Here is a 26,415-nt window from a genome sequence, read left to right as displayed (position 1 = left end):
TGCCAGTTTTGTTGTATCTTCAAAGCATTCAACTTTGTAGCTTATATCTCTTAAGATTATTTTGTATGAAATAATTTGTCCTCTTAGATAACATATCCCATATTAAAAAGATATTATTAGTATAAAAAAGGTTAGTCTCAAAACTGTTCTATCTTTCTCTTAATAAACTCACATAAGTCCTTCCTTCTCAACAGTGATATTGTGATACCATCTGTACACACTTCTTGTTTGTTCGTTATCGCAATAGTTAAAGTTAATGGCAAATTATCTGATAAAAGTCTTGCAAAATATTCAATTTTTCCCCTCTTTTTAACTGGGTAGACATTAAAAACAAATCAATCTTTGTATGTGAATCATGTACCTTTGAGTAGAATTATAGTCTCTTTTTACAGGGTTAAGTTGCCTCCATATATCAATCAAACATAAATCCTTCATAAATGATAGTGCTATTTTTGCAGTGTTTGCCTTCGTTACTGTTCTCACTGATTTATCCAATATTGGATCTAAACAGAAATTAAAATCTCCCCTGACCAGCATATTTTGTCTTCCCTCTGTTGTTTTTAAAAATAAAATCCTTTATAAAGGCTTCATCATCATAATTTGATGTATAAATATTCAGAAATGTCCATGATTCTGTATAAATTTTACAATGTGCCATTACAAATCTTCTGGTTTAGTCAGTCAGTGTCTCTTCTATAATTATTGGTATATTTTTATTAATTAAAATAGCTACTCCTCTTGCTTTTGAGCCAGATGAAGATGATATGACTTATCCCACTCATTATCTTTTTAATTTAGCATGTTCAAATTTGGGAAGATGTGTTTCTTGTAGAAAGACTACATCTGCCTTTAATTTTTTTTGGTGTGCCAAGAACTAAATGGGCTTTTCACCGTCCCATTTATCCCATTACATTAAGACTATAAATGTTAACATTCTTTCCATAGCAATTTTTAAACAAATATTGTTTAACAAAAAAAACCTTTTCATTTGTCTAAATAATAGAATGATCTTTCCACTTAAAAAAAAAACACATACAATGTCCCTGCCCTGATGGCAATGCAAACAGGAAACCCTGAAATCCCATGAGAAAAGCCTTCAGAATCCTTTGAGGAAGAAGAACCCCTCCCTTTAGCGCCATCTTTTATAGATACTCCTCTCCGGGCGCCATTCTCCTCCTTAGACTGGAGTCTTCACCCTGCAACTACTTTTCCCAAGTTTTTACTCTTTCTTGAGGTCAATAAAATTTCCTTTTCAACAATAAATGCAAGACAGTTTAAAAATACAACTTTTACTTAGTCCCATTGTAAACATTCTTCACAGTCATCTTCCTTGGCAACCTTAGACTTTTCAGAAACCTTGCAGTTCTTAGTCTTGAAAAATCACTGATTACCTTCTGCTATTTTGACCCTCCACAGAGTCACGGGATATATCATCGAATATTTCAAGTTTTTAGAACACAATTGTCTTTTTACATCATCATACTCCTTCTTTTGCTTAATCGAAGAAGGACTAAAATCTTGGAAAATAGCACTTTTTCATGGTCAATCTTGGGCGGGCCATTATTTTGCTTAGAGTATTCATATACTGCTCCCAGAATTGTCTCCCATTCCTGGTAACTCAAAAGTCTTACCAGGACCGGTCGTGGTGTCTTGGTTCCAAAGGTCCAGTGAGCCCTATCGATACATAGCTTTTCGTTGAATTTGTCTTCTTCCAGCATTTCAAAGAAGTTCACTGTATCTTTCCCCTCAATCTCTTCTTTCAGTCCAATAATTCGAACATTGTTTCATCTGCTAAAATTCTCCACGTGGTCGATCTTGTCCAACAGACCTTGTCTGTCTAACTCCTATTTCTTTGCATCTGTTTTCAAAGCTTTTAGCTTATCTTGTGTATTTACCAAGTCTACTTCTGCTTGGGTCATTCTTTGCATTAAATCCTCAATGATTTCTTTAATTTCAGACATCCTCTGAGTCATGCCTCTCATTACATTTTTGACGCCTGTAAATCAATTGCTCAAGTTTTCCATTTTCTCCAGGATAATGTTTAGTTCTTGGCTCAATTCCCCAGCTCTTCCAGGGCCCACCAGTCCTGAGGCCACTCTTACGCCACTCCCTTTCAGGCTTTTGCTTTCTGCAGCCTTGATCTCTTGGCATTTGATTTATCCATTTTTGGTGGAAAAAATTCTTGATTTTGAGATTTTAACTGTCTTGTTGATACTCTTCAAGGAGAGCTCAACCAAAACATGTCTTTCTAAGTCCTTCGTATGGCCACGCCCCCTTTTAAAAAAACATCCTGACTTGGAAATGCATTCTTTCATTGTTGGGATCCTCTCCCAAACAGTCCGCTGGAGGATACCTTCAATGTCTGCAATCGAAAATAACCAGCCAAATTTTATTCTCATTGACTTGGCTTTCCTGCACCCTCTCTGGGTGCTCAAATTCCAACTGTGTGCAGGTCCCATGGCACACGTGAGCTCTCCTCTTGGTGAGGTGCCGGGGAAGGGATGTAGCTGTGGATGTTGGCAGAGGATGAGTGGGCTGGGGTGGGAAGGGCAGGGTCTGATGGACAGTATCAAGAAATGCTGGGTCTGAGTCATCCAACTTGACGGCTCCCATGGGAAACCCTTGAGGGTCTGGGAAGTCAGTGGACTGACCTCCCAGAGGAGAGAGTCACCAGCCCTGTATATCCCTGAGTCCCAGTGATGTCCCGACATCCCCCTGGGTCCCAGTGATGATCAGAATCTCCACATTCAGAGTGTTTGTCCGCAGTGATCTGTGTCCCCACCAGGGTCGGACAGTGTGTTTATCTCTTCAATGGGGTCAGCAAAGTTTGAGAAGAGGGAATTTCCCAAAATAACTATTGGGGTTCCTGACCATACAGCCCCTCCAGGGCAAGTTGATCAGGGCAAGAATGCTTAAGGAGACACTTGGCATCGTAAGCTGTGTTAACATTGGATCATGGGCAGGGGTTATTGGTTATGTCTCCCTTGGGGCAATGTGCTCTAATCTGGACTTCATGCCATAGGATGAACACTAAAGTCCTCAAGGGTGCAGCTGAGAAGGGATTAAGAAAGAAGGATTGTTCTTCAAGGAGCATGTGGGTTGTGGGGGAGGTTAAAGCTGAGCAATTTAGTGGAGACTTGCTGATGGCAGGACTGATGATCAGAGGGGATGTTTGATGGCATGGGTATAAAGTGAAGAGGGAAAGGAGAAGCAGGACCTTGTGGGTCACACTCAGAGAACTGGAGGAAGTCAGCAAGTCAGGCAGCAGTCGTGGTAGCAATGGACAGTCGACACCTGGCTGAGAACCCTTCTTCAGGAATAGCAAGAAATGTGCCAATGCCCAAATAAAAGGGGGAGGGAGGGGAAGGGAAGGACCACAGGCTGGAAGTTGATAGGGAGGAGCATGAGCTGGAGTACAGGTTGGATAGGGGAAGGAGAGCAAGCTGAGATTTGAGAGAGGCAAGGGACAGAGGTCTGGGAATTTTAAAATTAGACAAACAGCACAGTAACAGGCCCTTTCGGCCCACAAGTCCACGCCACCCAATTAACCTATGCCCTGTACGTTTTGAACTGAGGGAGGAAATTGGAGCCCCCAGGGAAAACCCACGCAGACACGGGGAGAATGTACTAACTCCTTACAGACAGTGCAAGTTTCGAACCCTAGCCCCGATCGCAGGCACTGTAACGGCGTTGCACTAACCGTGCCGCTCTACAGAGAAAGATGCTCTCTGATAGAAGGAAGGAAAGTGTGAGTGATGGCCAGGTCGGGAGGGTAGAAGAAGAAAAAAGTGTAACAGACGAAGCAGATGAACTCAGGGCAGACATTGGGATATTACAGCCACAGCAGTAACATTGCTGAGAAACGTGCAAGACTGGCAGCTCATTGTTCTGGTGTACAGGTGCTACAGGTGTGATAGAGGGACAGGTAAAAGGTGGGCATTGCCTTTCTGTTGAGGGAAGGCATAATAACTCCTCAAAGGGGATATTCTGGGGGATTGTCCAGTGAAGCTCTCTGGGCAGAACAAGAAGGGAATGATCATTTTGATGGGGCTGTATCATAGTACCACACCTCCCATCCCCCAATAGTCGATGGGAATTGGAAGAGAGAATGTTTAAGGATAGGGTCTCTGGTATTGACTGGGGCACCCATAGTGCAAAGGGTAAGCTCAGGTGGAACTTGTTCAGTGAGTCCAAGAGACTGACCTTCCTCAATCAATTTATTGAGGGCTCTGCAAGGTAGGGCACAACACTGGACCTTCTCTTGGGGATCGAGGCAGGGCAAGTGACTGAAATCTCAGTGGGAAAGCACTTTGGGACCAGTTTAAAATAGTTGTGCGGAAAGATTGGACTGGTCTGCACATTAAAGTCTTAAGTTGGGACAAGGCCAAGTTTGGAGCAATTAGGCAGGAGGATGAAGAAGCTGATCAGGACAGAATGTTCGCAGCAGGGAAAGAGTGGCTGGAAAGTGGGAGGCTTTTAAAGATAAGATGGCAAGAGTTCAGGCATTCCATGTTCCTGTTGGAGTGAGGGCAGGACTGGCAAGTTCAAGGAACCCTAGTTGATTGAGGATCTGGTCAGGAAAAAGGAAGAGGCTTCTGTGATTTTTAAGAAATCTGAACCAAGTGAATCCCTTGTGATGAGGACAAGAAGTCTAGGAGGGTGGTTAAGAGGGAAATTAAGAGGTCAAAGAGAGGACACGAGATGGATAAAGGAGAATCCAAGAAAACTAAATGTAAAAGGGAGAGAAATGGTTCCACTAAAGAATCAACATGGCCGTCTTTGTGCGAGGTCGCAGGAGATGGGTGGGATTTTGAATACCTCATTAGTTTTTTACTGTGAAGGAGATCATGGAAGCCAAGGTTTGGAGGAAATGACTGCTGAGGTGCTGGACTACCTCAGGGAGGAGGTAGTGGCAGTCTTGGAACATATTAAAGCCAACAAATCCCCAGAGTCTGATGAAATGTATCCTTGCACCTTGTGGGATGTGAGGGAAAAAATTGCTGAGGACTTGATGAGATATTTACAGCAACTCTGGCCTTGGGTGAAGTGCTGGAAGACAGGAGGGTGGTGCAGTGCAGTTTTCTACAAAGAGCAGCAAGGAAAAACCAGAGTATGAGGTTTGTGAACTTATTGTCAGTGGTCAAAAAATTGCTGGAGGAGATTCTGAGGAGCAGGATCTACCAACATTTGGATCGGCTACAGATGGTAGAACGCAGGTATCCATGCATGGGAGATCACGGTTCACGAATCTGATAGGGATTTTTGAAGAGGTGATGAAGTGGATTGGTGAAGGCAAGGCAGTGGACATTGTATACATGGACTCCAACGTGTTCTTGTGTAGCATGCTTGGCTGGAAGTTTAGATCATATAGGATCCAGGAAGAACTGATGATTGTATTCAAATCTGGCTCAGTGGAAGGAGTCAGTAGGGGGAAAATTGTTTCTCTGAGTGGAGTCCTGTGACCAGCGGTGTGATGCAGGGGTGTTGGTACTGCTGTTTGTCATCTACATTAACCATTAGGATGGCAACGTAGTGAACTTGAATGGTAAATTTACAGATGATACCAAAAATGATGGTGTGATGAGCAGTGAGGAAAATTATCCAAGATTTGGATTAAAGAATGACAAATGGAATTGAACTTTGACAAGTGTGAGATGTTGCACCTTGGAAGGTCAAACCAGGGGAGGACTTACACGGTGAATGGTAGGGCCCTGGAGATAGTCTAAGATATATGGGTCTGCAGTTCCCTGAAAAGGCTGACTCAGGTGAACTGGGAGGCATTTAGTATGCGTGGCTTCATTTGATGGGGTATTGAGGTCAAAAGTTGGGACCTCATGATTCATCTGTACAGGGTGTTGGTAAGACCACACTTGAAGGACTGCCACAGGGGTGACCTCAAGGAGAGCAAATGGGATTAGCTGGAATGTTACTGGCACTGGAGGGCATGAATTATAAGGAGCGGGTCTTTGTTACCCAGAGAGAATGAGGCAGAAGAGATGGCCTTATAAAGGTTTATAAAATCATGAGGGCCATGGATGAAGTGGACGCGCACACACTTTTTCTCCACGGTCGACGATTCTTGCAGGCTTGCATTTAATGAGGATAGGGTGAGATTTAAAAGGGATCTGAGGGGCATTTTTTTCCCACTCCAAGGGTTGTCTGAATCTGGAATGATCTGCCAGAGGAGCCTGTAGAAGTAGCCACCAGTTGGATAGGGTGGTGTGTCCCACAGTTAGAGCCAATCAGTGTGCACTGCACCAGCCCAGCTTGGAAATTGTCTAATCTATAGGACAGGCACTACTTCCTATTAACTGACCGTGGCTCCCTTTCCAATTTGTTTGTGGTCCACAACTCTCCGCAAATCCCTTCACTCATCTCATTGCTCTCAGCCAGATTGACCCTGTTTATACATCTCAGAAATGTCAACCCATCAAATTGACCTCCAATTTCACTTCACCCCCCTTCCCCAACCTCTCTCTCTTACCCTCCGGCCCTGTCTCCCTTCCTCCAGCTTGCCACTCCTACACTTCCTTCTCGTATCAGAAAGCTACCCTTCCGAGCTCTCTGCCCTCTTCCCCATCACCTTCTACCCTCCTACCTGTATCCACTATTACCTCTCACCTGTTAGCCTGTGCTCCTCCTCCCTTCCTCTCCTCCCCCTTTCCTCCCCACAACTTTATTTCAACATCTACCTTTTTTTTCCACGAGCCCCAGGCCTGAAATGTTTACTTCCTGTCGATGCTGAATGACCTGCTGAGTTTCTCCAGCTCTCTTGAGCATTCCATTATAAAGCCCCATTTGTTGTAGACCATCCCCGTGAGTGGCACGATTCATTCCCAAGGCTGTGAAAGCCAGGGTAAGAAGAATAGGCTGAATGGCCTCACTTTCCTGTGGATTCTGACTGAGTGCCTTGTTTGCTTGCTGTGGGGACTTTATTTGATGCTGAGGAATTTGTCCAAGGGGACAAATTCCTGGGTGTGGTGAGTGAGGTTCACCTCTGCAGCCAAGGCTTGGTCTGCTTGCTCAGTCTTGCTCTCCATCCCCACTGCTGTAAATCGTCACAAGCCATTATCTTCAGCGACCTTGCAATATCTGCCAGGCAGCCTCCTGTGGTGTGCCCTACAAAATGTGCCACTTCCTTGGTTATTAGCTGCAACTAAAAATACAAGTACTGACCCAAAAACTCTCTCCTGTGAAATATGCAGCATTGAGGACCGTGGAGTACAGGATGCCTAATGATCTTTGAGATGAGCAGCCTGGACTAGCAGGTCTAGGGGAGGTGGGTCGGGTTGGGAGATGGTTCTGCTTCGGCTGGAATGTACGCGCCTCCTGCCCAGTAAATTCTGAGGTGTTGCGCTGACCCAGGGAGCTGTGGGCAGCGACTGTTGTGTGAGTGCCAAATGAGGCAGTTGTGCCCAGGTGCTGAGAGCCCTTAGTATCTTCATGCCGCAGACACTTAGGAGACCCAGGCAACCTTCAACCTTCCTTTCCTCGGAGGGACACAGTTGGCATAACCGTTAGCGCAACACCTTTACAGTGCCAACAATTGGGACCAGGTTCGAATCCTGTGCTGTATGTAAGGAGTTCTCCCCGTGTCTGTGTGGGTTTTCCCCAGGGGCTCTGGTTTCTTCCGACCCTTCAAAATGTACTGGGGATGGTGGTTAATTGGGTGTAACTTGGACGGCACGGGCTCGTGGGCCGAACTGGCCTGTTAGTGCTGCATTTGTCGAAATCTAAATCTTTGACATGGGAACATTGGATCAGGACTGGGCGATCACAAGCAACCAAAGAAAAGGCTGGAGGGACCTTGTAAGCCAGGTAGTGTTTGGGGAGAAGAACGGACAGTCAGTGTTGTGGGTCGTGGGCTGAAGTAGGAAGGGGAGCTATCGAGCATTACATGGGGGTGAGGGGCTGAAGTGACAGGATACTAGACAGGTGAAGGTGGGAGAGAGAGGAAGATTCAGGGAAGGGAAGGTTTGAGAGAAAAGTGAGAAAGGGAGCAGGTAAAGGAACTGTATCAAGATCAGGGTGGGGGTGATCTACATTGGAAAATTCCACGCTCATGCTGCTGGGTTTGAGCCTGCGGCACAGGAATCTGATGTGTTGTTCCTTGGGTTACATTTGGCCTCATCCTGGCAATGGCTAAGGAGGAAGACAAGGCTTGTCCGTGTGGGAATGGTGGTGAAGTTTAATGGCTGGCAAGTGGGTGTTCCAGCTTGTTGTCTAAAGATTAATAAGAGGAGAGAGATACCCTGCTGTTCTCTGGAGACTTAAAATTTTGCAATGAGCTCAATGCTTCTCTCACCTCTATTGGGGTGAATGGAGCACATAACTCCCCTTTGATCTTCCAAGTTTAATACAGGCCAATTTACTTATGACAAAAAAATCTATTTTATTATCATTTAAAGATTCTGATTGATATAACTTTGTATAAAATTATTTAAAATTTTCATTAATTTCTTGAGGTTTATAAGTAATTAAAACAGAATCATATTTAGTTGCAATAATTGTTCTCGACACTTGTTCTGTTTTTAACTGCCAGAACCTTATGTGTCCTTTCACCCAATTCATAATACCTGTTTAGTTCTCATTATCGCTTTTTCTGTTCTAAATGTTTATAAAGTATTATATTGTAATTTTTTTAATAATAAGCCATCTCTGCTTCTCCTCATTAACTAGCCTTTGTAAATCTTTTTCTAAATTTGTTATCTCTACCTCCAATTGCTCTACTTCTTTCATGTCATCCTTCTTAATTTTAGAAGTATATCATTATTTGGCCTCTTAAATATGGTTTCTTCACATCCCATAAAATAAAATAATTATTGGTCTAAAAAAATGACTATCTGTCTGCTAATGAATTCACAAAAATATTTCCTTTTTAATAACATAGAATTAAATCTCCACCTATAAATGAATTCTTCTCTCTCCAACATTGTTATTGTCAAAAATAAAGGAGAATGATCAGATAAAATTCTTGCCTTGTAATCTGCTTGTTAAATTCTACCCTGAAGTTGTGCAGATATCCCATTTATCTTATACAGATATTCTAAAAATGATTGAATTTTCTTCCAAAAAGATTGTATATGTATGCATGACCAAACAGCATGAAGAAAAGTTCCAACCGTATCACCACATCTAAAACACAAATCTGATTCATTAAAACCATATTTTTTTAATTTTTCAGGTGTCAAATATAATTGATGTAAAAAGTTGTAATTAATCATTGCGTGCATTTATCAATCTAGTTACACTATCATAACAGATATCTAACCAATCCTCTTCAGAAAAAATAAAACCCGATTGACATTATATAATAATCAACTTGTTCCTTTTACTGTCTCCAATATCACTTTGAAACAATGGGAAAGGAAAGGAATAAAAACTTTATCTGATTGTTTTTTTGAAGGACATTTTTGTTCTTTTGAGGAATTACAAAAGAAATTTGGTATTAGTGGAAATTCTGTATTTGTGTATTATCAGTTAAGATCATTTGTAAAACAAATATGTGGTCGTCAAATGACTTTATTGCCCAAAACTAGTTTTGAGAAATATGTACTTTCAATACCAGAAAAGGGGTATATATCTGATTTGTATTGTATTTTACAAGAAAATGAAAGTAAGAAAGATTGGGATAAAGATAAGTTGAAATGGGAAAAAAGATTTAGGTTCTACAATAGCTGAAGAAGCCTGGATGGAAATTTGTCAAAATAGTATTCGGAAATTGATTAATGCTAGATTAGCGATGATTAATTATAATTTTATACATCAATTATATCTAACACCAGAAAAATTAAAAAAATTTGGTCTTAGTAAGTCAGATTGTTGTTTTCGTTGTGATCAGATAGCTAGTACTTTTTTACATACTGTTTGGTCTTGTGACCGATTGCAACAGTTTTGGAAAGGTATTCAATCTATATTTAATAGATTATATAATATTTGTGTTGTATTAGACCCTGATATATTTTTATTAGGGAATATGCAATCATTAATTGATTTAGGATTAAATGATTATCAGATTTCTTTTATCTATTTAGCTTTAGCAGTGGCCAAGAAATGTATAGCATCTATTTGGAAAGATAGAAGTATACTAACTTTGGATAGGTGGTATTTAGAGATGAAGTCTTGTTTAATTATGGAAAGGATATCTTTTTCAATTCAAGATAAGATGTCTTTTAACAAATGGACTCCATTTGTTAAGTATATGCAATTAAGTTTGATTTAAGTATGTTCCTAGATGTGATATTTTAGATTTGATAAATCTTTTTTTAAATTATTTTTATTTGTCATATTTTTCTTTTTCTTTGTGTGTGCTTTTTTAATATATAATATTATTAATTTTACTAATTCTTCACTCTTTATTTTGGGGGAGGGGAAGGGTGGGTTTTTTATATAGATTTTTTTTAGTTCTTGTATATGTAGGGGGGGTTAGGTTGAATTAAGTTAGGTTATTAATGTTGTATTGTAATTATATTATTTTATTTTATATTTTTTCTTTAAATGTAATTTTTCTTTTTATTCCTGTGATAAAATCTTTAAATAGTTTTTTAAAAAAAAGAAAAAATAAATCCGCTTCCCATTTAATTTTAGATCTATCCCAACCCTTCTTATCCATACCATCCTGTAATATTTGATACATAAATGAAATATAACCCTTCTCTGGTACCTTCATAAGAAAAGTCTCAAATTTAGTCATTTTAGGTAAAATCATATCTCTACCAAACATACATTTTACCAAAGATCAAATTTGATAATAAAGAAATAAAGAATTCTTATCAATACCAAAATCTTCCCTCATCTGATTAAAAGATAAAAACTTACCCTCTTTAAATCTCCCAAAATTTTCACACCTTTAAATCTCCAATGCAATAAACTTTGATTATGTATTGAAAAAGAAATAAGTTGATTATTATACAACGGAGTCAAAGCCAATAATTTACCCCTAGAACCTATCATTTTATTTTTCTTTATCCATAACTTCATTCAATGTTTTAGTATAGGCACATTATATTGTTGTAACAAATTCATATTCCACCTAAACAAAAATTGATGTATTTCAAATTCAGAAATACTTGCCATCTCAATTTTAGCCCAACTAGGAGGCCATACCAAATCCATCAATGAGCTAATAAATTTAAGTTGGGCAGCCTCATAATCATTTTGAAAATGTGGTAAACGGTAGAATGAACTTGTAACCTTTTCTCCCATGAGGTGTTCTTTACCGGATTGAATTCTTTTCTTCAACAACTCAAAACTTGTATCAGGATAAAAGAAGATCTTATTTCCATGATCTTCCATTGCTCTCTTTCTCTCTTTTGCTTGTTTCGCTGTTAGCTCTAATATTTTCTCCCTGACCTGATCATGAAAAAACTTTATCAGTATAGACTGTGGTTTTTGATCTGATAACGGTCGTGGTTTTGGAGCCCTGGGTGCTCTTTCTATTTCAATAACACCATCATATTCATTTTGTCCATGAACTTCAGGAATTCAACATTGACTTCTTTAAGACCAACAATTTTGATATTGTTCCTTCTACTAAAATTCTCTAACAAGTCCACTTTTTCACACAATTTATTTACAACAGTGAGTGCATCAGTTGAATTCTCCATTTTACTTATTCTGTCCTGAACATTTTACACACAAAATCCCACATTTTTAACTCTTTCCTCCATATCTTCAAATCCTTTTTGAATCCTGTTCACTATTTCATAATGTTTCTTAACTTTATCATCTGACTTTGAATGTCCACTCTTACTTGTTTAAGCTCCCTTGATAACCATATATAACCATATAACCATTTACGGAGCGGAAACAGGCCATGTTGGCCTTTCGAGTCCGCACCGGTTCACTGATTTTGTGCACCCTCTTCAGGCATTGGTCCCGGTAGATCTTCATGATGTCATATATTCAATCTGACTATAAATCTGATGTTCTGTTCTCCCCTCTTCACATGTATCTTGCATTAACTGTTGATTAAAATTTAGCAACCATGGTTAAAAAATATAATGACATTGGTCTGTCTCTCAAAAGAAAACATTAATGCTTTTGCACTTAGCCCCTGTGTTTTTATAAATTTGCCATTTTCTCTGGTAGCAAATGGATTGAGTAATTTCTTCTTTTTGAGTATTTTTTTCATCACCATAATCTTCTTCACCACCTTCATCGCTGCCCTGAGGTTCAGTCACGTAATCTTCTTCGGTTGGTAGCGTTGCAGAGGCTCACCCTCTCCAGCAGCTTCCTCCTATTCTTTTGTCCTGCGCGCGTGGCGCTTCTTCTCCCTCATTGACATCTCTCTGTAACTGCAGCTGCAATGTCCCTGCAACTAGTTGAATAGCCGCATTAGGAGCCCCCATCAGTCAGCGAGGAGCTCGTACTTCAGCGCCCAGATCCATCTGCGAGGTAGGCCTTCCTTCTTGTCCTTTGTCATTCTCCTTGGTGCGTTCCCGATGGGCAAGCGATGTTCTCCCACCCCCCCAGTACTTCTTGTCTGTCCTTAAACAGTTTCCAATACTTTGGTTTTGGTCTCTGCCAAATTTAAACTTTTTTTTTCTAATTCTTGGGAGAACCGTATTTTCACTTCCTGACTCTACTGCATCATGTGACATCCCCCCCTGATGATAATAAACGTGACATTCATTCATGCTCTAACCCAGGAGTCTTCAAAATGGTCGTTATCGACCCCTGATGGTTGATGGGACTATCCAAAGGATCGATGAATGCTGGGGGAAAGGTTGATTGAACTTTTGCAGTCAAAAGCAGGGGTGTATCTATGGAAATAGCACCTATGGTAAGGATGGCCAATCTCATGTGAGAGCTGGCCTTGGAGGCCACCATGTTGTATTTGGCTTCAGCCTCTTAATTGCTTAATCTTGTATTCATATGTGTGAGTTCTTAGACAACACATGGATGAAGGAAAAGATTCTTTACTTTAAAGTTGTTGTAAACATCACTGTGAGGAAGGCCATGAGGCTGCAGCCTCCATTACAGATCTGCATATTGTGTGTCCTGCTCTGTGTGTCAGCCCCCTGCTGGCAGCCAACTATAATCAAATGGCAAGGCATTGCTAGTTGCATTGCAACCATGATCACTATCATTACATCTCCCTTTCTTAAAACAAAAGTAGCTTACTTTTAACTAACATGTTTTCTTTGTATAACTTTGAATTTTTACTTTAACACCAAGAACTTGTATTTTCATGATTATCAATCTTGTTAATATTTTTTAAAACTTGTTTTGTGTGTTCACATTTACATACACTAAAACTTGAAGAGTGAATAAGATAGCACTACTTCATTCTATAACAGGAGGCTTTAAATTTGCTCACTGAGTCTCTTAGGAGGATTCATGTGTCTTGACAATCTCCTGATTTATTGTCCTTGACTCTGAGTTGTTGCCTCAGATGATGTCTTCTCAGATATACATTCAGGTTGTTCAACAGTATCCGTCTTTCCATCTACTGTGGCTGGTCCCATTTGAAGGTCTCGACGATTTTTTTGCAGAAGAGCACCTTCATTTTTCTGAAAGGTGTATGATCTTGGTTGGACTTCACTAAGGACAGTTCCCTTCTGAGTCCATAAGTTTGTTTTGTCTTTTAGCCTCACTTGGTCACCGGTGTAGAGTTCTGGTAGGTTTTTTTGTTCCTCTGTCAAAGTAATACATTTGCTTTTCTTTCTGTTGTTCTTTGAACTTCCTCACTTTCTCCCCCTCTTTTGTTTTTAGGAGGTTTTCCTGAATGGGTAGGTTTGATCTTAGCCTAATCCCATAAGGAGTTGTGCTGGTGACATACCACACTCGAGTGGCATTGTGCAGTCTATTAGCATCCTCTGTTAGAAGTCTGTTCCACTGTCTTTTGCCTTGTTCATTAGTCTTTTCACTGTCTGTACTGATCTTTCCACTAGACCATTGGACTGTGGAAATTGAAGACGACGTGGTGTGTACAAAGTCCCACTCTTTGGAAAAATGTTGAAACTTAAATTGCAAAACTGTGGACCATTGTCTGTGAATACCTTGCTTTCCACGATATGTCTGGAGAATATGGCTTTCATACCTGTTATTACAGCATTTGCAGTGGTGGTGTTCAGTTTACACACCTCTGGATACAGGGAGCAATAGTCTGTGACTACAAGATAGCCCTTTGAATAGATCAGCGGTACCTTCTGGTAAGGTCTGTATGGTGCTGGGTGTGGCTTTAGTGGTTCTGCAGGATTGCTTGCTTGATATTTCTGGAATATTGTACAGTTCAACACTTCATTTGTTATATCATTGTTGATTCTTGGCCAATACATCACCTCTCAATCTCTTGTTTTACACTTTTTGATTCCGAGATGTCCTCCATGGATTCTTTTTAGCATCTCTTTTCTCAGACTCTTTGGGATAAGGATTTTGCTTCTTTTGTAAATGATGTCTTCAACCACTGATAGTTCCGCCCTGCAGTTCCAGTTCTCTGCAATGTCAGGTGAGCAGTCCTGCTTCATGTTGGGCCATCCATCCAAGATGTTTTTTCTCAGTTGTCTCAGTGTTATATCTTTCTTTGTCTCTGACTTTATGAGCTCCATTTTTGCATCTGATAAGGGCGTTGCACTGTGATCATGTCTGTGAAGGCATTCACATCTTCATCTATTTTGGTGTTTGCAGGCTCTCTCATGTCAACAGCTCTAGACAACGTGTCTGCTGTGTACATTACCTTACCTGGAGTGTACATTACACTCAGTGTATAGCGTTGCAGCCTAATCATCATTCTTTGTATTCTAAGTGGACATTAATTTAATGGCTTTTGGAACAATGCATTCAAGGGCTTATGGTCAGTCTCTGCACTGATCGCTTGTCCTGACACAAACTGATGAAACCTTTCACAGGCTCCTTTTCAATGTGAGCGTATCGCATATCCGCATCTGTTTTTGAGTGTAATGTATACGCAACGGGTTACCAGTCATCATATTTTTGCAGAAGAACTGCACCAAGCCCACTATGTGATGCGTCTGATGATATCTTGATGGGTCTCGCTGGGTCGTAAAACCTCAGAACTGGTTCCTCTGTGAGCAGTTTCTTTAGTTCGCTCCATGACTTTTCATACTCATGATTCCACTCCCATTCAATGTTCTTTTCTGTTCGTCTTCTCAATGGAGCCATCTTTTCTGAAAGGGTAGATATGAATTTAATCATATAGTTGACCATTCCATTAAACCTCTGTATGTCCTTTTTGCATAGCGGCCTTGGCATGTTCCCAATAGCAGACACCTTTCTGGGATCTGTTCTGATGCCCTCACTGCCAATAATATCTCCTACAAATGTTAGTTCTGTCACCCCGAGCTGGCATTTCTCTCTGTTCAGCTTCAGATTTGCTTTCCTTGTGGCTTCCAGGAGTTTCCTTAGTTTCTCATCATGTTTTATTCTCATGGTTCCCCAGACTATGATGTCATCCATTGAGGTATCAACTCTGCCCAGGTGCTCATAGACCATATGGATAGTTTTGTGATACACTTCAGGAGCTGAGGCATTTCCGAATGATAACCTTAGGAATCTGTATCTGTCAAATGGACGATTGAATGTGCAGTCTTGAACTTGCTTCATCCAATTTTAACTGCTAAAATCCTGATGATGCATTTAACTTGCTCAAAAACTTTGCATTTGCAAATTGTGACATGATTTCTTCACATGTCGGAAGCTTAAAGTGTTCTCTCTTTATTGCGCTGTTTAAATCTCTTGGATCCAGACAAATTCTAAGCTTTCCATTCTTTTTCTCCACAACAACGAGTGAACTCACCCACTCCATTGGCTCATCCATCTTCTGAATCACGTTCAGGCTTTCCATCCTGTCCAACTCTGTCTTTAGTTGCTTTTGAAGCACAAATGGAACTTTTCTGCATGGATGTATTATCGATGGCACACGTTTATCCACCCTAATCGTGTATTCTCTTGGAAGGCAGTCTAGACCCTGAAATAGGTCATTGTTCTCTTTCATGAGTTCATCATAGACTGTCTCTCCTTCGCTTTCCACATGAGGACTTTTTTTTTGCCAGGATCAGTTTCTCACAGGCTGTTGAACCTAGTACATCCTTTGGTACCATGATGAATGCCAGCAAGCGCTCTTTGTCCTTGTGTTTCACTTTGACCATGCATTCTCCTTGCACTGGTATATTGGTACCTGAATATCCTGTCACCTTCACTTTTGTTCCATACATCTTTGGTTTTGGTCTAATCTTCTTAAAATCAGTCTCTGATATTACATTAATTTGTGCTCCAGTATCCAATTTAACTGAAATGTGTTTGTCATTCACTTTTAATCTCAACATCCAGTCTCTTTCTTTCTTGTTTTCAGTCACAACGTCTACATAGAATTCCTCTATCTCCCTTTCATCTACTGCATGAACCTTGCTTTGTTGCACTTGGTTCCTACAGCCACGGGCATAATAGTTGCTTTTGTTGCACATATAGCATGTTTTACCATATGCTGGACACTATTTTGGTAGGTGTTGCCTACTGCATCGATGACATGGCTTTTGAATGCCCCTTTTGTTTTTGTTCACTGGCCGTGTCAGTCTTTCCACTTTTGTGTGCTTTTTTGTTAAACAATTTATGTCCGTTCTTGTTCACTGCATCCACATTAGCTTCACTGAACAGCTCTTTTGCCTGCAATTTTGGTGTCTGTAGCCCTTCAGAGTGCTATGGCTTTTTCCAGCTCTAGATTTTGCTCTCTCAGCAGTGTTTCCCTTAGACTATTATCTGGAATGCCACAAACAAGTCTGTCTTTTATTAGCGAGTCAGTCAATCCACCAAATTCACACATTTTGCTTCTGTTTCTCAATTCAATCACATACTGATCAATACTTTCTTCTGTTTTCTGTACATGTGAAAAATCTGTTCCTCTCAAATGTCACGTTACGTTTAGGGATGCAGTATACCTCAAATGGTTCCATTATTTTTTCCAATTTCATTTTGTTTCCTTCAGCAGTAAATGTGAAGTTATTATACACCTCCAGGGCTTCATCACCCACGTCATGAAAGAAAACTGATGCTTTCACTTTATCACTTTTCTCGTCAGCACCGACTGCCACTAAATACAATCCAAAATGCTGTTTAAATCTGTTCCAATTTTCAGCCACATTACCTATCAGCTGAAGTTTCACTGGTGGATGTAATCCTTCTATTTTTCACTGTGTTAGCTTCTCTTCACTGATCAGTTGCTGACTTTAGATTTTACCTTTTAAAGTATTTCCTTCTAATTTGCTTCATCCCACTTCTGACACCATGTTTAATCTTGTATTCATATGTGTGAGTTCTTAGACAACACATAGATGAAGGAAAAGGTTCTTTAAAGTTGATGTAAACAGCCATGAGGCTGCAAGCCTCCATTACACATCTCATATACTGTGTGTCAGCTCCCTGCTGATACCCAAGTCTAATTAAACAGTAACTATAATCAAGGCCTTGCTAGTGGCCATGCAAACATGATCACTATCATTATATTAATAAGTTGAGAGCAAACGGGAGGATGGACGGAGCAGAGAAGAAAGAGGTATGTGTCCAGCACCACCACCCCCCATCCATTGTTGACACCACCTTCGTCTAGCACCACCACTTCCCTGTCCTGGACCGCCACCCACCCCTGTTCGGCACCACCAACCCCCTACTGGTGGATCCCATGCCTGGGAGTCCATGAAGGATCAAGGATTCCATGAAGGGGTCGATGGTCTAAAAGGTTTGGGGGGGTCCTGGATCTAACCCCTTGAAGCTAATGTGCCAGTTGCTCTCTTTAATATTAGGAGGTAGTCTGGGATAAGCAGATAGAGGGAGGTCTGCAACATACAGCGGACGAGTTTCACTTACTATTTAAAGTGAATATTTCCATTTTGTGGCAAGTTATCACTCCTTGGATAGACCACATTGTTCCATGAGAACCCAAGATTCTCAGGAGTGACTGGGTGCTGAGAGATTTTACCCCTTGGGGAAAAATGAGGAGCTGGGTCCCATTCTCCTGCATGTTGGAGACGTGATGGAGGCTGATTACAGTCATTCTCTATGGGTAACATCCATTAATATCCTTTATTAATATTGCTACTATGGCTCGGGGTATATGGCTTCATCGATAACCTGTATTGTTGTTCTGTATGCACTAATGAGATAATTAACCCACAGCACATGTTGGAGGTCCAGAATTGCTATTATGAGCTTTATATCCCCTTGCTGAAGGGCTCAAGCCTGAAACGCTGGTGATGTATCTTTATCCTTGCTCTCTTAAGGACACTGTTTGACACCACGGTGTCTGTAGTTTTCTGTGTTTTAATTTTAATTGTCCTGATCCTCTGGGGGTAGGTGCTGGGTCCCAGATAGTATCAAGGGCTGTAAAATAAGATAGAACATGTTTGCCCAGTCAGGCAGCATCTGCAAAGGAGCAGAGCTTATATCTCAAGTCAGCAAACCTTTCTGATGAAGGAACATCCCATTCACCCCCCCCCCCCCCCACCCCCACCATGTCTGCTCTTTGTGGTTGATTTAAGACGTCAGCACCTTTAATCTCTCCGTAGATGACAGCTTCCCGACATGTTTGAAGTTATGTTTTCACTTTATCCAGCTGCTGAGCTGTGGTTCAGCTTTTGATTGCGGGCAGTGGTTTTCCCTTTAAACTGAGGTTTGAGGTGTTGATTCTTCTCAGCAAGAGAGAAAAAAAGCAGTGGCTGTTCAAACAAGCAGAATGATTTAGCTCCTTAAATAAATTGGCTTGCAGCAGCCACGCTTTGAGTGAGTCACCACATCAGTCCATCACCGGCTTCACCCTTCGCAGAGAGAGAGGGCTCCCTGCCATGGAGGGTTGGGAATCAGCCAATATTCACCGGCCTTGCTGCAGCGTCATTCAAAAGGAAAGATGAAAAGCTTATTAGTTTTGCTTCTGTTTAATGTGATTTTCTATAAATAGATCCCTGCTGCAAATGTGGTTCAGAGTGTGACCTTGCTTCTGTGACTCCTCCTTGTATTGATCCCTGCAGTATTCGTCCACAGCAACTTGATGTGGCCTTGTTATTTGGGATTGTATATGCTATAACATTGGAAATCTTGTCACCCAATGTTGAGCCATGCCACCTCTCCTCGTGCAGGATAACCTTCTGGTCAAGTCAGTGGTTAAGAAGGTGAATGCATGTTGGCATTCATATCAAGAGGGATAGCATACAAGAACAAGGGTGTCAGGTTGAGACTCTATAATGCAGTGTTGAGACCTCGTGTGGAGTACCGTGTACAGTTTTGGGCACTGTATTTGAGAAAAGACGTGCTGGTGTTGGAGAGGGTTGAGAGACAATTTACTAGAAGGAGGCTAAGAATGAAAGGGTCAGTATATGAGGAACAAATGATGGGCTCTTAGACTGTACTTACTGGTGTGAAGAAAGGAGAGGGGACCTTGTAGAGGCATTTTGATGTTGAAAGGCCTAGACAGAGTCGATGTGGCAAGGATGTTTCCCATGGTCGGGGATTCTTGAACAAGAGGGCACTACTTCAGGATAAAAAGGCATCAATTTAAAACAGAGTTCCGAAAAAAATTCTTTAGTTAGAGTGATTGTGAGTCTGTGGGACTTGTTGCCACAGGTGGCTGTGGAATTGAGGCCATTTGGTGTATTTAAGGCAGAACTGACAGGTATTCAATTAGTCAGGGCATCAAGGGTTACGGGGAGAAGGCTGGTGAATGGGGCTGAGTGGGAGAATGGATCAGCTCATGATAGAATGGCGGAGCAGTCTCAATGGGCTGATTGGCCTACTTCTGCTCCTATAGTGATCTCACATCTCCAGCCTGGTACCACCTAGACACAACTCACACTCTGCCATACGACCGCTCTTTTGCTTGCAGTGGAGTCTGGAACTGCAGATTGTCGATATTAAAAGTTCCCAGAAGAGATTGGAAAAGTTGTCAGGATTGGAGAAGTTGAGATACTGTGTGTGATAGTATAGATCTATCACCAATGTACATAGTGTATATAGTTACTGTATCTAGACTGTGCTTACAGCGATTGGCTGAGAGCTAAGCCACACCTATTGTCTGGGCCTTAAAAGGTTGTGTCCCTAGCCAGGTCGGATCATTCCGGACTGGTCGGCCACCTGTGAAGAGCTCCTGTCTTTTGCTAATAAAAGCCTTGGTTTGGATCAACAAGTCTTTGATTCTTTCAATGAGCTCTACACTGTGAGAGTCTGGAAAATCTAGGTCTGTTTTCTATAGAGCACAGGAAGTTGAGAGGGAACCTTAATAAGTCTATAAAATCATGAGGGGCATTGATAGGGTGAATAGTGACAGTCTGTTTCCTGGAGTGGGATAAGAGGGCATAATTATAAGGTGAGTGGGTTGGGATTTAGAAGGGACGTGAGAGTATAGTTCTTCACTCAGTGGGTGGTGGGCCTATGAAATGAGCTGCCTCAGTGCTGGAGGAAGATATGTTCGCTTCCTTTACGAAGTACTTGGATAACCTCGTGGATGAGAGGGGAGTGGAGGAGTCTGGGTCTAATGCGGGTGAGCTGGGGGACACGTTGTTTGCCTTGGGAAAGCTGGGCCTGGGGGCTTTGTTATCCATGCTGGAGAACCCCATGGCTCTACAGATGTTACATCCTTTGGCAATTCCTGAGCCCCAGGAAAGGGTAAAGGATTGAACTTTCTGCCTCAAGGTAGTAGTATTGGGGATACTGTAGGAGAATCTGGGTAAGTGGAGAAAAGAGAAAGGAAATTATTGCAACTGGCTGAGATCTGCTGAAGGGACCACACAAGGCAGGCAAGCAGGGGCTGAAAGGCTTGTTTAGTTTGGCAGGGTCAGGCCACGTGTAAACAGGAGGTGCAACACATCACAATGGCTGGTCCTGTACCCCAATTTTCGTTTTACAATATCAGGTAACCCCCCCTCCCCTCCACCCCCTTCTTGTTCCACTATTTCCTATTGGCAGCACAGGGGAATATGGTTAGCTTATAGAGGTTAACTCAGCAACAATGTGGCCGCATCAGCGACCTAGGTTCGAATCCACCAGTGCCTGTGAGGAGTATTTACATTCTCCCCATTTCCACATGGGTTTCCTCCCATGTTCCAAAAATGCACAGTGTTTGTAGGTTAATTAATCACTTGGGTGTATTTGGGCAGCTCAGGTTTACGGGCCGTTAGGGCCTGTTACTGTGCTGTGTCTCAAATAAAAAATGCTGTTCGTTTAAAAATTGCTAGAGAAACTCAGCTTCCAAAGGAAGCAAAAGGCTATCGACATTCTGGGTCTGAGCCCCTCCTCACTTCAGGAGACTCAGAGTCTAGTGGTCGTGAGACCACGTGCCAGGTCCATTTGAGTTTTAGTCCATGGAAATGTCAGCACACTGATGGTGAGGGATCTGGAAAAGATAATGCCCTTGAATGACAAGTGTGAGGGGTTGTGCTTGCTCTTTGGGGAGATGGTCATTCCCTGGCACAACAACCGGATGCTGTCATGCAGGTGTTGGCTGCTTTGTCGGCAGAGGGTTGCAATTGAGGTCAAAATGGGCACTTGTACAAGGATATGCAGAACACGGTTAAAGTATCGGACAAGGAGTTTATTCTGTCTTCACTGAAGAAGAGGGTGCTACATAACAGTAAAGGTTGGGATATTGGACACATTGCATGAATGAATGAAGTTTATTTTCAAATCAGGAGGAATTGACAGGTGCAATGAAAGGCTTCTTTGCTGCAGCATCCAGGTACGGAAAGCACGCTGACAGGAATATAACAAACATAATATGAAAAGAAGAGAAAAGTAAATAAGCGGCCCAGCAGTGTAAAATAAACATGGTGTCAGAAACGGAGGAGGAGATGGTCAGAGTACTGAACATCACCTTTGGATGTGGGGATGATGCCATTGGACTGGAGTGTGACAAAAGGGGAGTGAGGCTAACCCAGTGGCCACATTGAGAAACATGGATCCACAGCAGAGTTAATCAGCACCGGGATTAATCGTCACATCAGCATCACCTAATCACCTCCTCCTTGATATCAATATCAACAGATTCCTCCCTGATTTTACTCTCCTCCACCTTCTTGGTGAATACTGAGTACCCCCACCTCTTGGCTCCAGGCATAACCTCTGCTTTGTCCTTGATGGTCCTACCCTCTTGTATGTCTAAAATCATTTAGGATTCTCCTTATTCCTCTTTGCCAAGGACATTTCGTGGGCCTTTTTTAGATCTCCAGATTTCATCTTCCAAACCTCACATGTGCTTCCTCTTCCTTCTTGACTAAATTTGCAACATTTTTTTAATCCACAATTCCAAAACCTTGCCAACCTTGCCTTTCTTCCTCACAGGAACGTTGGTCCTGAACTCTCTCCAGCTCGACTGGCCATGACTCCCACATTATCAGATGTGGACTTACCCAGTACAGATTCTCCCAATCTACTCTCCTCTGCTCCTGCCAAATACTGTTATGATGCCCCTCCCCTATTTAGCACATTCCACACCTCCCCCAACCGAGGTCCAGTCTCATCATAAAACCATAGAACACCACAGCACAGGAAACAGGCCATTTGGCCCTCTAGTCGGTGCCAACCACTATTGCGCTAGTCCCATTGACGTGCTCCTACTCCATAACCCTACAGACCTCTCCCATCCATGTATCTATCCAATCTTTTTAAAACTCAAAATCGAACCCATATTCACCACATCAGATTCCACACTCCCACCACTCCCTGAGTGAAGAACTTTCCCCTAATGTTCATCCTAAACCTTTCCCCTTTTAGCTTAAAAAGATGACTCCTCATATTTATTTCCCCCAATCTAAGTGGTAAAACCCTACTCACATCCACTCTGTCTATACTTCTCATAATCTTGGAAACCTCTTGTCAAATCTCCCCTCCTTCTTCACTCCAAGGAATAAAGTCCTTAATCTTTCCCTGTAATTTAACTCCTGAAGACCCAGCAACATCCTAGTAAATCATCTTTACACTCTCAATCTTATTGTTTTCCTGTAGTTTGTTGACCAGAACTACACACGATATTCAAAATTTGGCCTCACCAATATCTTAAACAACTTCAACATAACATCTCAACTTCTGTACTCAATACTTTTATAAAGGGTAAGATGCCAAAAGCTTTCTTTACCACCGTGACACCACCTTCAGGGAACAATGTATCTACATTCTCAGATCTCTCTGCTCCTCTGTACTCCTCACTGCCTTACCATTTATTCTATATGTCCATCCTTGGTTTGCTCTTCCAAAATGCATCATCTCACATTAAACTCCATCTACTGTATTTTGGTCCATTCCTCCCAATTGATCCAGATCCCTCTGCAAGCTTTGAAAATCTTCCTCGCTGTCCACAACACCTCCAATCTTTGTGCTATCAGTAAACTTGCTGATCCAATTTACCACATTATCATCCAGCTCATTGATATAGACTATAAACAATTATGGTCCCAGCATCGATCCCTGAGGCTAATACTAGTGTGACAGAGTATATACAGATAAGTTTTTGAGAGATAAATTGGAAAAGGTTTGTTTGGGTAAGGTTACATGGAAACACTTTAAAACAGATCTTATTTAAAATACTGGAGCTCTGTCCCATGCTAGACATATTAGGGCCTCAGAGGTTTTGCAAGAGCTTTGAAGAGTGTTCAAGAGACGTCACTAATGGATTGTTGTTTATAAAAGGCAACTGATGAAAGAGCTTGTTGGAGCCGCATATTGTCTGGAGGAGAGCTGGCTGTTGTAAGAGGGTCATGTAGCTTTGCAAGCAGAGAGAGTAAAACAGGCTTTCTCTCAGAGACACACACACACACACACACACACACACACACACACACACACACACACACACACACACACACACACACACACACACACACACACACACACACACACACCACTTGTACAGTGTTACAGCCAGCAGAAGTAGCTGGGACTAGAACAGGACAAGCTGGCAAACTTACGGAAAGCCCCCTTTTGAAGACGGACTGGTCAAGCCCTGTGGTTCATGCAAAAGGAGAAAACTGGCTGTCTAATGTTTCACTTGGAATAAGGGAAACAAAAATGAACTCTGTGGTGACCTGAAAGAAAGAGACTATCATCTGGGCAAGTTTTATCAGCAAGACACTGGAGTGGCTGATGGAAGTACATCAGTTTTGGATGTCCTAGAACAACAAATATCTCTCTCTGAAAACCGTCAGGAACCTTCCTGAGCAGTCACCATTTACTTTTCAAGCTCCAAAGCATAATGAACGTTATAAATGTTAAATTCTGTGCACAGTATAAGAATTGCCTGCAACCAGTGAACTTGGAGGAATGAGAAGTGAGATTGGACTGTGAACCAAAGAACTTTTCTGAACTTACACACACATTACATACACGTGCACTTAGAATTAGAAAGGGGTTAAATAAGTCAATAGAGATAAGTTAAAGTTTGATTCTATTTTCATGTTAATTAGATAATTAAAAGCAACTTTTGTTGAAGTAACCATTTGTCTTGGTGAATATCTATTGCTGTTGGGTCCTCTGGGCTTGAAACACTAGTCATAGGCCTCCAATCTGAGAAGCAATCATCCACTACCACTCTCTGTCTTCTCCCACACAGCCAATTTTGAATCCAGTTTTCAACCTCTCCATGGATACCTTGTCTCTTAACCTTTTGAACTAACCTCCCATGTGGGACCTTGTCAAAGGCTTTACTAAAATAAATTTATCTGTTCACCCAGTCAGGTTCAATTCTGAATACAAAGCATAGTGTGACCCCCTTCCCTGATTGGAGTCTTCACATACTGTGTCAAGACCACTCTCCTGGCTGTGCCTGACAAACTCTGTCCTATCAAAGCTTCAATGACTTAGGAAATCTGAGTCAATATTGAATTATAATCATCCACTTCAACACTCTGCCACTTTCACGTCTTTCCATGATCTGATGACATACCTGTTCCTGACAGGCCTGTGGTATAACCCCATCATAGTGACTACACCCTTCTTCCTGACCTTCAGACTGAGAGAGTCCAGTGGAGAATGGTTCCTGGAACTACCAATCAGGAAAGTAGAAAAATTTTGGGAAGATCTCAACCAGATATTAAATAAAATAACAGAAAACAATATACCAAAGAATCCAGAGATCTTTCTCCTAAGTAACATAAAAAACAAAGAATTTGGAATTGATTTGGAGGATGCACAAAAAAGATTTGTTAAGATAGCTCTAGCCATAGCAAAAAAATGTATTATGTCAACCTGGAAATTGGAAGATAATTTGAAAATACAACAATGGTATATAGAAATGAATAAATGTATTCCATTAGAAAAAATAACATATAGTTTAAGAAATAATATTGAAATATTTGAACAAATATGGGAGCCTTACATTAAATACGATAGCGAAAACCTACCAGGGACAATCATTACCTAAGTTGATGGAAGGAGAAGGAAAGAAAAGAATGGACTCAGTAGAATTTCTGGTGTTTTTTTTTTGTTGAGTGACAACATTATCTGACTGGTTTAATGTATCCTAGATTGTATACCTAAAATGGATGGGAGGGGGGGTGGGGGGTGGGCTGGGAGGAGGGAGGGGGGGGGAGAAAATGTCACTGTATATGTGTGAAAAGGAAAAAAATGTGTATCACGGCTAATGTGATTTATGGTGTGAAAAATAAAAAATAAAAAAAAAAGAACTACCAATCAGGTTGGATCAGCAGTAAAGAAAGCGAATGCTATGTGGGCATTCATTTCAAGAAGAATAGTGTATAAGAGTAGGGAGGTGCTGATGAGGCTATATGAGATCTTATTTGGAGAACTGTGTGCAGTTTTGGGTTCTTTATCTTAGAAGGAGAGAGCTTAGAAAAGATTTATGAGGATGATTCCTGTAGGGGCCTACATATGAAGATTGTTTATTGGCTCTTGGACTGTATTCATTAAAGAATCGAGGAGTGAGAGGGGATCTTATAGAGACATTTCGAATGCTGAAAGGATTGGACTGAGTAGATGTAAATAAGATGTTTCCCTTGGTGGTAAATCCAGGATAAGAGGACACAGTCTTAGAATTAGAAGGTATCCATTTAAAACAGAGATGAGAAATTTCCTTCGCCAGAGGGTCACAGATTTGTGGAATTCATTGCCACACAGCTGTGGAGGCCCAAACATTGGGGGAGTTTATGGAGGAGATTGATAGGTATCTAATTAGTCAGGGTATCAAGGGATGAGGGGAAAAGGCTAGAAATTGGAACTAGATGTGAGAATGGTTTAGCTCAGAGTGGAGCAGACTCGATGGGCCAAATGGCCTACTTCTGTTCTTTTATCTTGTGACTGCAGTAACGGAGAAGCTGGAGCTAAGGAGATGTGATGGGTCCATTAAATTGAGGGTGGGTTCTGGAGATCTGAGGATTCAGAGTGACCTGAAGAGAAACCTTTCTCCTCTGAGTGTGGTTGGATTCTGGAGTAGGACTCACTGCGGTTAGGATGGGGGAAGGTCCA

General features: G+C 41.4%; 1 protein-coding gene across 2 annotated transcripts in view; it reads left to right on the top strand.

Annotated features, from left to right (window-relative positions):
* plekhd1 (pleckstrin homology domain containing, family D (with coiled-coil domains) member 1) overlaps window positions 1–26,415 on the top strand; it is a 91,716-nt gene that overhangs the window by 7,219 nt on the left and 58,082 nt on the right. The window contains exon 3 of one of the 2 annotated variants that reach the window (XM_069915274.1): window position 393. The exons of the other annotated variant lie outside the window; for it this stretch is intronic. Coding sequence (XP_069771375.1) covers window position 393 — 1 coding nt within the window. The remainder of the gene's footprint in view (window positions 1–392; window positions 394–26,415) is intronic. 2 annotated transcript variants of the gene reach the window in all.

Source organism: Narcine bancroftii, chromosome 2 (assembly GCF_036971445.1).
Source record: "Narcine bancroftii isolate sNarBan1 chromosome 2, sNarBan1.hap1, whole genome shotgun sequence".
Lineage (NCBI taxonomy): Eukaryota > Metazoa > Chordata > Chondrichthyes > Torpediniformes > Narcinidae > Narcine > Narcine bancroftii.
This window is presented reverse-complemented; position numbering and strand designations above follow the sequence as displayed.